The 10,661-nt window shown below is 38.7% G+C and overlaps 1 protein-coding gene across 4 annotated transcripts; it reads left to right on the forward strand.

Moving 5' to 3' along the window:
* The first annotated feature begins 1,485 nt into the window (after nt 1–1,485).
* LOC121637517 (proline/arginine-rich end leucine-rich repeat protein) lies at nt 1,486–10,100 on the forward strand. 4 transcript variants are annotated; one of them, XM_041981721.1, is made up of 8 exons: nt 1,486–1,621; nt 6,402–6,837; nt 6,920–7,105; nt 7,185–7,342; nt 7,460–7,656; nt 9,129–9,204; nt 9,313–9,445; nt 9,508–10,100. In XM_041981721.1, the coding sequence occupies exons 2-7, from the start codon at nt 6,406–6,408 to the stop codon at nt 9,401–9,403; spliced, it is 1,140 nt and encodes a 379-aa protein (XP_041837655.1). In that variant the 5' UTR covers nt 1,486–1,621; nt 6,402–6,405; the 3' UTR covers nt 9,404–9,445; nt 9,508–10,100. The 4 variants fall into 4 exon arrangements, with proteins under 4 accessions (XP_041837655.1, XP_041837656.1, XP_041837652.1 ...); XM_041981722.1 differs by having other exon boundaries at nt 9,313–9,416; nt 9,479–10,100; XM_041981718.1 differs by having other exon boundaries at nt 9,313–10,100.
* The last annotated feature ends 561 nt before the right edge of the window (nt 10,101–10,661 follow it).

Below are 10,661 nucleotides of genomic sequence, written 5' to 3' on the forward strand. Positions count from 1 at the left end.
TGTGGCAGACAGCTCTAAAGCCAGCAAGAGTTTCCCACTTTTTTTTTTTTATCTGTGCTGCACATAGCACCTGCCTACCTGCTCTATTAGGAGTTGAAGGATAAATGATAATTAATTTTCTAATCTAACATTCTCTTTAACTAAATCCTCAAACTAGAATAGCTTCATTAAAGTTGCAAAGTCTTTTCTTACATGTCTACTTTAGAAAGCAAAGTTCCTAAAAAATTTGGATGCTGTGTAAAGTGTGAATAAAAACACAATGTTTAAAATTAATTTCTGATATCATATATGAAACATTACAACAAAAACACAGAAAACATGGCCCAATGACCAACCATTTCCAATGATGTCATCCTTGAAGGTGGTGCAAAAAAAAATCACAAAGGTGATGTCACTGCAGTTGATCAGAGGAGCTGAGTCTTTTAATAACTTTCTTGCACCCTTTTAAATGCTAGCACAGGCACACTTAGTACACACCCAAAAAGCTACATGCAGTTTTGGTTATTTATACCCTATTTTGTGTTGAATTTCTTGAAATGTCTTTTCCTTTCTTAGTTAGAACCTGGCTTGACCAGATGTTTGGCCACGTTGAGTTCAGAATCCCAAACCTGACAACTAGCTGAGTAGAAGTCTGCAGTGTAGTTTGAGAAGTAACGAATGTGGGGAAAGCAAAAGAAGACATGTGTACATATGTATTAGAAACTGATCACCACATATGTTTATCTCATTATTGCCGGGACACTGCTCACGCTGCAGGAATGCAGTGTAGCAAACACATGTCCACCTCCAAACCCCTAATGACATATTAACACACACATACACATACATTTAAACTCTACACTTTGTTCATTACAGTACCACCAAGCCCCACTTCCTGTAGCCCCACCACAACAGCCCTCAGCCTCAGCTGGACCTCAGTTATCACACTGTTGCAGTTTACTTTGGCTAGGAGGGAAAGAAAAAACTCTCCTGGACATTTGATGGATGCAGAGAGATGCTGTGGAGTCACTGGGAAGATGCCGCTAATGAAAAGCACATGGCTGGGTTTGTTTGCAGTCCTCTAAACAATGGCGAAGTGGGTGGAAATAGAGAAAAGACTGAATTACAGCTGGGCTTTTCCTAACTGAGGTCCAATGTTCTCAGCATTTCTCAAATATGTCTGATATCTGCTTGTGCATAGATGTAAACACTGAAACATATCTATGCACCAGTACGTCTTTTCTGTCCTTTCTGACTCATATGTTTTCAACCTTCTGGTGTGGTAAAACAAATTCAACGCGAATTGTGGCGCAGTTCAGACACATGAAAGAGCTTGCAGTTCTCCAGAAGGAATTGAGATTAAATATCTCTGGATCCAAGCCGAGCAAAGAGGGAGAAAAAACCACTGTGACCTTAGGGGGGGGGGGGGGAGCCAGGGAGCAAACTCAACAGGCAGACCTGTCCACCAGAGGAGAAAGAAGGAGGGAGGGGCAGGTTATGGACGAAGAAAAACAGAGGAAGAGAGAAAGAGAGAGAGAGAGAGAGAGAGAGAGAGAGGGAGGGGTAGCAAAAAAGTGAGAGGCAGAGAAGAGAAGAGACACTAACTTGGGACTTGACAAAGGAGGGCAGGTACCAGAGGCAGGTAAAAAAAAAACTATTTGTTGTTTTCTGGCTGTTTTTGATGTGGTTTGATAAGATGAGAAAGTCAGCAGGAATGTGTTTATGTGTCCAAATGAAAGGGATGCAGTCAGAGAGGGAAGTGTTTATGGACTGAGGAGGAATCTTGGCACAATCACAGCTGAGCCATGCTAGAGTGTTTCTATAGAAACACTTTGCCACACAAAGTGGTGCTTTATCCTCCGGGGGAACTGCTGCATGCTGTGAATCTACTTTTCTTTGCAACATCTTCACCTTGATTTCTGCTTTATCCACCAGACATTGAAGAGAGCTGCCACTGTGTGAAAGTTTAGAAAAAAGCTGTGCATTTGCTAAGTGCAATAGAGTTAACTTTGTCGCACTCATATCAAGAATTTATTGACAGCACACATTTCGTATTTACTGCTTGACTTGTGTCAATGTTTATTTACTCTGCAACGATTTCAGGATAATCCTGCTTCCATGTGGAACTAAAAGCAAAAATTAAAATAAATATTCTGGAAATTTGTTCAAAAAACGCTCTGTACATTTTTTGGCTGAATTAATTAATTATATAACTGAATAAATGATTGCTGAAATACAGTACTGTAAGTTAATTTTACTTGAAAATAAACTTTGCAGAGTGGAAGGAATAGTCTAGAAGCCAGCCAAGAGAAAAGACGTCTAGAAGAGTGTAACATTTTGGTTTTAAAAACAATATTTCCAATGCATACATCATATGAAGTATATAGTAAAAATTTATATGCATCAAAACTTTGGTCCAACAGGCAGAAGATCACCGCAGCAGTTAGTTATGTGCAACTGTGCCGTTTGGTCACACATACTTTCAGATATCAGAGTCAGATGATTAAAATAAGCTGTGCATGACATGACTCTCTTTCTGAATTATTTTTAGTGGTTTGGCAAAACAGTTGTCATGATTTGGGTGAAAGGAATGACATTGTTCTGCCAAAACAGAGGATTGGAAAAGCTCCTTATTATGGACAAAGACTCTCATTAAAATGTTGATAACTAGAGAAGAGAAATTTTGCAGCACTGGATGAGACATTAGTGCACATGCCCAATATGTGGATGCTGTGTCAGATCTTAACGGGTTGATGTATGTTAACATGAAATGCAGAGTGGTACATAGAACTGTTGTTCAGATATTTATGACCACTACTATGATTTTCTACCATCAGTATTCAACTAAGTCAAAGCTTAAACACATCTTGAAATGGTAGTGTGCTTTTTGTGGCCAGAATAACTTATTTAAATTAATTTTAACCTCGTGACTGAACATATTAAAATGCTCTGGTCTGCATTACAAAACAATGAAGTTTATCAGTAAAAGTTAAATCATTTTTACAACTGCCCCCTTTTCCTGGCTTCTTTCCATCCATCCATTTTCTGTCTCTACTTTGTCATTCAGGGTCAAGTGCAGGTCGTAGCCTATCCGATTTTCCACTAGGCAAGAGGCAGACCTGGAGAGGCTGCAGCAACCATGTGTCAATTTAGAAGTTAACATGCCTCCTTTTGGACTGTGGGAAGAAGCACAGGGAGAACAACTCCACACAGAAAAGCTGATGTGACACTGTACTGCAATGTCCTGCTGGGTCCATTAACTTTAATATTTGATATTTTGCCATGTGACTTTGTAGATATTTTATACCACTGAATTGGCCAAAAAGACTAATAAGGAGGTACAAAAGAGATAAAAGGAGGAGTCAGTCCAGTATACAAAGAGACCCACCCACTCCAATGTTTCCACCATCTTTTTTTTACCTTTCTGCTTCGATTTCAATGACTAAAGATTGTATTCCTGATTCTGGTTTTCCTGTACATTCTCCCTCTTATGTAAGCAGCTCAGCAATGTAATGTATAATTTCTTTGCTGATGATATTCAGTTTTATCATAGGTGTAAAGTCTCTAAGCTGCTTTCCTCCATAACTGACTGCTTGATCAACATCAAACAATGATCAAGTGAGGATCCTTTCCAGATAAACTGACAACTAAACAGAAACTTTAAGTATTGCACTTGGCAATGAGATCTCACAAATTAAACACTATATCGGAGCTTAAGGCTCATTAATCCAGTCCTTTTTTATTCAATATTGCTGCATCATTGTAGTCCAGTGATTCACAAACTTTTTGTACTGTGCCCCCTTATGGCAGTAAACACTGATTCTGGAGGCAGTATGAAATGAATCACTACAATCATAAGATTACCAAACCAGTTCAGACCACAACGTGCTAAACGATGTGCCAGAAAACCAAGTCTTAGGCAAAGTGTTAGGTTTTTTTTTTACCACGAATGTGACTGCAGCACAAATTTAACAGTTGGTGAAAGAAAAGATTAACTGGTTTAAACTGGCCACCATGTGTCCTGACCTAAATACCACTGAAAACCTTTAGGGAGAGATTAAATCTGCCTTTGCTAAAAGAACTCTAGCAAACTTAGAAAAAAAAAAAAAAAAAAGCTTGAATGCATGGTTATGGAAGGTGCAGCTACAGCAAAAACCTTCTATTCTCTGTGATGGCTGCATCAATTGTAACTCCACAGTGGAGGAAGACATTCTCAGTTGGCACCTTAATAATATCAACTTCATATTGTCCTAGTGTATGTTGCATGTTGATTTTATTTTTTATTGTATTTTTTAATGTCATAAAGTGTCCTTAAGGGCCTTGAGAGGCAGTAAACTTTTCAATAACATGTAAGTTTTCATAAATAGCAGAGCTTAACTTTAATGAACAGCTGAATTTTAGATCAGCTGCATTCTTGACATTGTCAACAGCACCTGATAGATTCATACCCCACTTAGTAAATGCATTTCATTATATCACGTAGTCTTTATTTGGATCGTGTCAAATTGATGTAAAAGTGTTATCTATTTAAGTGGCTCAGTCAGCAGTTTCAACACATTCCCCTTCATTTAGATTTAATTCTGCTGACTGGTCAGATAGTCAGACACATGCTCCATGTGTGATGGATGTATTGAGGTTCAGCCATAAGTCTAGTTGTCATGTAAATATGTCAGATTTACTTACTAAGTTCACATAACTCGCCAATGAATCAGCCATCTTCGATACACAGTCTGTGTTTGCCAGGATTTTTGGTCCTAACAGCAGCGGGGAAGGAAAGCTGGTTCTGGTTTTGAACGAAAAGCTGCGAGGCTCTGAGAGGGAAAAGGAAGGGCAGCGCCAGGGAACACTGACAGAGGAAAGTTCAGATCTGTTTTTTCAGGCATAGAGGCTGGATCTGAGCCTCATTCCTGCCCTGTGTTTTATATATGTGATCTTTGCTGACTTGGGCAGAAGCTTTCTGAAGCAGAGCAATGTTATCAGTAACTATCTGTGCATTTATGAATGAGGATTATTGTGAACACTGTGCAGTGATTATGTACAGTACACTGTATCTGTACACACACTCATCTTTTAGAAACAACATTTTTAGGATGAGCAGATCCAGTCAGAAGAGTCTGAAAGGATGATTCTACTTTGAAAAGTGAATTTCTCTCTGCATAAATTACATCTTCCACACATGCTGATTTAAATTCTCACATCTGTTTATATATTTTGAAATGTAATCAATTACAGTACACATCTAAAAGCATCCCCTCCTCTGTTCTTCTGGTTAAATGAAAACTAGTTATGAGTCTGTTTACCATTAAAGCAGAGATTTCTGAATGTAAGGAACCAGTAACAATACAGACATTATTTTTCAATACACACTGATACCATCAGAGTTTAAACAGGATTCAGTGCAGTTTCCATCAGGCCTGTGGCTCAAAGTGCTTTAACCTTCCTCACATGCAGTTTTCTCTTCTGCAGTTGTCTCTATGGACCAGTCCTAACAATAAAGCCTTTATTCATCTCCTTTTTTCTCAAACTCACTAATTTCCTGTATCAGCCTGTTCTCCTCCTCTTAAATTTAATCAGATTAAACAAACACCTACTTCTTTCCCTATGCTCTTTTGAACCAGCTCATTGGGCCTTAACATACTATTGAGACTGAACACAAGATTTAAGATTGTATCAGTTTTATTATTACAAACCAGCCATTTAAAAAAATATCATAACCTACTGGAGTAGTAACATATCTGTGAGCCACGGCAAGTATGAACCCTCGCGGACCCTGAGGTCCTCTAGTACTGTCCCTTTAGTTGTTTCCAAAGTCAGAACCAAGACTTATGGTGAGGCCTCGTTCCACTGCTACAGGCCTCGACAGTGAAACAGCCTACCAGAGAACGTCAGGGCTGCAGACTGTTCGTGTTTTTAAAATAAGTGTCAAGACCTTTATTTTTAGGCTTTATTTTCAATTGTTTAAAATATTGCTTATTTAATCATATATTCTTATATTTTTACTACCTATTTACATGGCTTTCTGTTTTATTGTTTTACTGTTTATTGTTTTGTGTATTTATTTATTTATTTAAGGAAAAATGGCTTCTACACTATGGCAAGACAAGGCAAGTTTATTTGTACAGCACATTTCATGTACAAGATAATTCAAAGTGCTTTACATAAAACATTAAAAGCATCACAGATGGTGCAATGAAAGCCTTAAAAAGTAGTAAAAGGCACCTACAAATAGCAAAAATCTGAATAAATTAATAAATTATATTAAAATTGATAAGTTAAAACTTACCGTGCAGATTTAATGCATAGGTGCATGAGAAAAGAAAAGTTTTAACCTGGATTTAGAAAAGAAGGCTTCTTTCTCTCTTTGTGGAAGCTATAAATGTACATTTTTCATGAAAAAAATGTCCTTTCATGCACTATTACAGGACAATGAGGGCTGGTGTGGGACTCTTCTCTGCACTGGCTCTGTTCCTCCTAATGGGGGCAGTGTTCACTCAGCGACCTCGACCAAAGAGGCCCACCAAGCGCCCACCTACCACAAGGAAACCTTTTGTTCCTAAACCTGCAATACCGGCAGAGCCAGAGCCCCAGGAACCCACAGACTTCCCCCCACCCATCCTGGGCCCTCCCTCCATCTTCGCTGACTGCCCTCGCGAATGTTTATGCTCCCCAAGCTATCCAAATTCTCTCAACTGTGAGAACCGGAACATCCGTGTGATTCCAGTGATCCCATTCAGAACTCACTACCTGTACTTACAGAACAACTACATCTCAGAGGTCACAGCAGACGCTTTCCGCAATGCTTCTGAAGTCCGCTGGATCAATCTGGCAAACAACCGCATTCAAAGAATAGACAAACAGGTCAGAGTTTTTTCTATCATTACTCTAGACTTCAAAATAACAATAAAACCAGTATAAAGTTCTGTATTGTTCACTTCCACAGGTTTTTCAGAAGATCCCAGCACTGCTGTATCTCTATGCACATAGAAACCAGCTAAATGAAATCCCGGCAGGCCTCCCAGCAAGTCTAGAGCAGCTTCGTCTGGACAGGAATCGCATTTCTAAGATCCCTGCTGGTGCCCTAAACAAGTTGGAGAATCTGACTCTGCTGGACCTGCACAATAACCAGGTAGACCTCACTAACAACTAAGCAGCAGCAGTCTTTTGCATTTCTGGAGCAAATATAAGTGTTTGATGTCTTCCATTAGCTGAGTGACAGTGACCTGGGAAAGAACATATTTAAGGACCTAAAGAGCCTTATGCAGCTCAACTTGGCTCATAACACTCTGAAGAAGATGCCGTCTGGCGTACCAAGTGGCCTCATACAACTTTTCCTGGATAGAAACCGTATAGATGACATTCCAAAGCAAGTACACAGTGCATACATCCTCACACTGTTTACACACATTGCAAGCATTATTACAGCAGAACACTGATTGTATGAGAAATTTGACTGTTTGCATCTTTATTTTGTCTTGTTTAGAGACTACTTTGGAGGTTTCACTAATCTGGCGTTTGTAAGGCTGAACTACAACCAGCTGAGTGATAAAGGAGTTCCCAAGGCTGTGTTTAATGTGTCCACCCTGCTGGACCTGCAGCTGGCCCACAACCAGCTCAGCATAGTTCCTGTCTTTAACAGTCACCTGGAGCATCTGCATCTCAACCACAACAGCATTGAAAGTAAATCTTCTTTTTTCTTTCTTATATAGCTATGAATAGTTTGGGTCTTCTACATCTATAGCAGGGATAGCATCTGTGGTGCGATAGTGGAGTTATAGCTTTATTAAAGTCAACAATCCTGGATCACAAGTCTTCAGAGATATTTTGGGTGTTTTTAAATGAAGATTTGGTGTTTCTGTTAAACAGGAGGTGGTTTTAGAGAAAACAAGTGTTTTTTTTCTGCTTTTTTTCCCATCTAGCCCGAATACAAAGCTTTGCTTCAGGCTTGCAAAATTTACTTCTTTGTGTTATCTAGTCAATCCGTTCATCCATCCATTTTCTACCACATATCTGGAGTCAGGTCTCAGGGGCAGCAGCCTAAGCAGAGAGACCCAGACTTCTGTTTACCCCGTCACTGCTTCAAGCGTTCCTGGGGATTCCCGATGTGTTCCCAGGCCAACCAAAAGACATAGTTGGCCCATCATGTCCTGGGTCTTCCTTGGGGCCTCCTCCTGTCCTGTTTGTTTTGGCTGTCCTATCTGACACTAATTCTTTGACAAGTCCTCTAATCAAAATGACCTCATCGATTACTTTTTCATCCCTTTGACAGAGTCCTGCAAAGTCCCTCCCCAACAACCAGCAGAAGGGAAATTAAGGGCCATATTTGGGAGGACATTGTAAAATGCTAGCTGAGCTGATTAACACCAAAAAGCCACAATATTAAAATCACCCTTCTGATATTATGTACTTTTTCATTTATTCCTACCAAAACAGCAATAATCATTCAAGACACAGACTCTACAAAACCCTTGAAGATGTCCTCTGTTTTCAGGCTGTAACATGTTTCCAGCAGATCCTTTAAGTCTTATCAGTCATGAGGTAGGGCCTTTGTGGATCAGCCCAGCTTTTTTGGCACATCCCACAGAGAGCCAATCAGGTGGAGATCAAGGGAAACTGGAGGAAAAATCAAGACCTATCATGTTGCTTAAACTCTTCCTGAGAAGATATTCCAAAATGGGAGAGAACGCTATGTAACTAAAAAACACAACTGTGATAATGGAATGCCACAGCTATGGGTGTAAGTGGACCACAACCATGTTACGGTAGATGTTTCATGTCACAGCATCACACTGTCTCCATCTGCTCCCTATCTGGTTCGTAAACCATGCAAACCATGTTGTGCATAACTTTGGGCGCTTGCAAATGTATGTTCAATTGCACACACAAATCATCTGGATTTTATAATCCAATATCCTTTTTGCTTTATACATACAACTAAATGCTCACCTGCTACTTAATACTTGTATATTTCAAACTTAACAAATGCTCCTGTAATGAAATAATTAGTGCTCATTTTAAATGTTAGTAGTTTTAATGTTGTGGCTCATGGTTGTATTATACTTACTCAATAAATTAACATGATTGAAATATTTATATCAAAACAAGTGAAACACTCAGTAACACTAACTTTCATTGTGATATTTTACTGACAGACATCAATGGCACCCAAATCTGCCCATTCAGTCTGCAGGCCGACCTGAGTGATAATAGTCTGGTGCCGAGGTTAAGGTGGGTCACATTATGTCGCACACAAACAAAGGATTTGTTGCTGTGTTTATTAGTTTAAAAAGTCAAGAGTCACTGACAGCATGATGAGCAGCTGTTGTGTCACTTCAGGTACCTGCGTTTGGATGGAAATCACTTGAGTCCTCCCATCCCTCTGGATGTCATCATGTGCTTCAGACACCTTCATTCTATTGTCATTTAGGAGGATTTCACATACACACACACACACACACACACACACACACACACACACACACACACACACACACATACACACACACACACACACACACACACACACACACGCACAAGTGTGCAAGCACATGCTCAATGAAGCACAACATTTCCAGCTTGTAGGCGCTGTGGAACTGCATAACTGAAAGTAATGTAAAACTTTGACACTTCAAACTTTTTAACTTTGAAAAGTGTCATTGTTGTGAGAACCTAAACATTCATATCCATGAAATATGGATATACCAACTTTTAGCTTAAGGTTTTTATAGGAATTGCAGTTTGTAGTTTTTCTTTTATTACTTCCAAAAATATAATGCATAAAAAAGTAAAAAATAAATAAATAAATAAAAGAAAAGAAAAAAGAAAGAAAAAAAGAATGTTTAAAGACTGAAAATACAGGTACATTGACAGACATGCTACAGATTTGGAGGGTAGATATGTTTGCCAGCAGATGTGACAGTGAACAGACCTGCACAGGATGTAAAAAGAAGCAAATACTAACATAACTACCATGTAGTTTAAACTGTCCTAAATGTGCCTGTGATTTTCAAGGTACTTCATGTAAAAACTGTCATTATATTCTTTTTATTCTTCATCTTATGTATATTATTCCTATGTATAAAGATGCTTTGTAAAAATAATGAAAAATAAAATGTTGTCTTGGATCGTCTGGCTATGCTTGAAGCCTAAGTAAAAATTAAAATTAAATTTGTGAGACATTTTCACATCATTTCTTGCCTTTATACTTCATGTCTTTTCTTCAGTCATAAGATAAACTACTACTTTGACCTTATTATTATTTCTATACAGATTTCCCTAATAGAAGCCATAAAGTTTGAGCATGTAATTTATTTTCAGACAATCATCATCATCATCACTTTAGTTATAAAGCACTTTAACACCAGCCACAGCTGAACAAAGTGCTGAACAACAAAGATAAGTAAAATAAAAGCATAAAATAAATAAAATATAATAAAAGTAAAAGAAAAATAAATTAAAATCAAGTCTCAAGTTAGGTTGAAGGCCAATGAGTTAAAGTGAGTTTTAAGAGGGATTTAAAAATGGACAGTAAGGAAGCCTGGTGAATAGGCAATGGTAGGTTATTCCATACGCACTGATAGAGAAAGCCATGTTCCCTCTGAGCTTCTGTTTAGTGCTTGGCATGACCACGAGCAGCTGATCAGCTGATCTGAGGGACTGGGAAGGAGGATATCGTTGGAAAACCT

This window comes from Melanotaenia boesemani, chromosome 3 (assembly GCF_017639745.1).
Source record: "Melanotaenia boesemani isolate fMelBoe1 chromosome 3, fMelBoe1.pri, whole genome shotgun sequence".
Taxonomy (NCBI): domain Eukaryota; kingdom Metazoa; phylum Chordata; class Actinopteri; order Atheriniformes; family Melanotaeniidae; genus Melanotaenia; species Melanotaenia boesemani.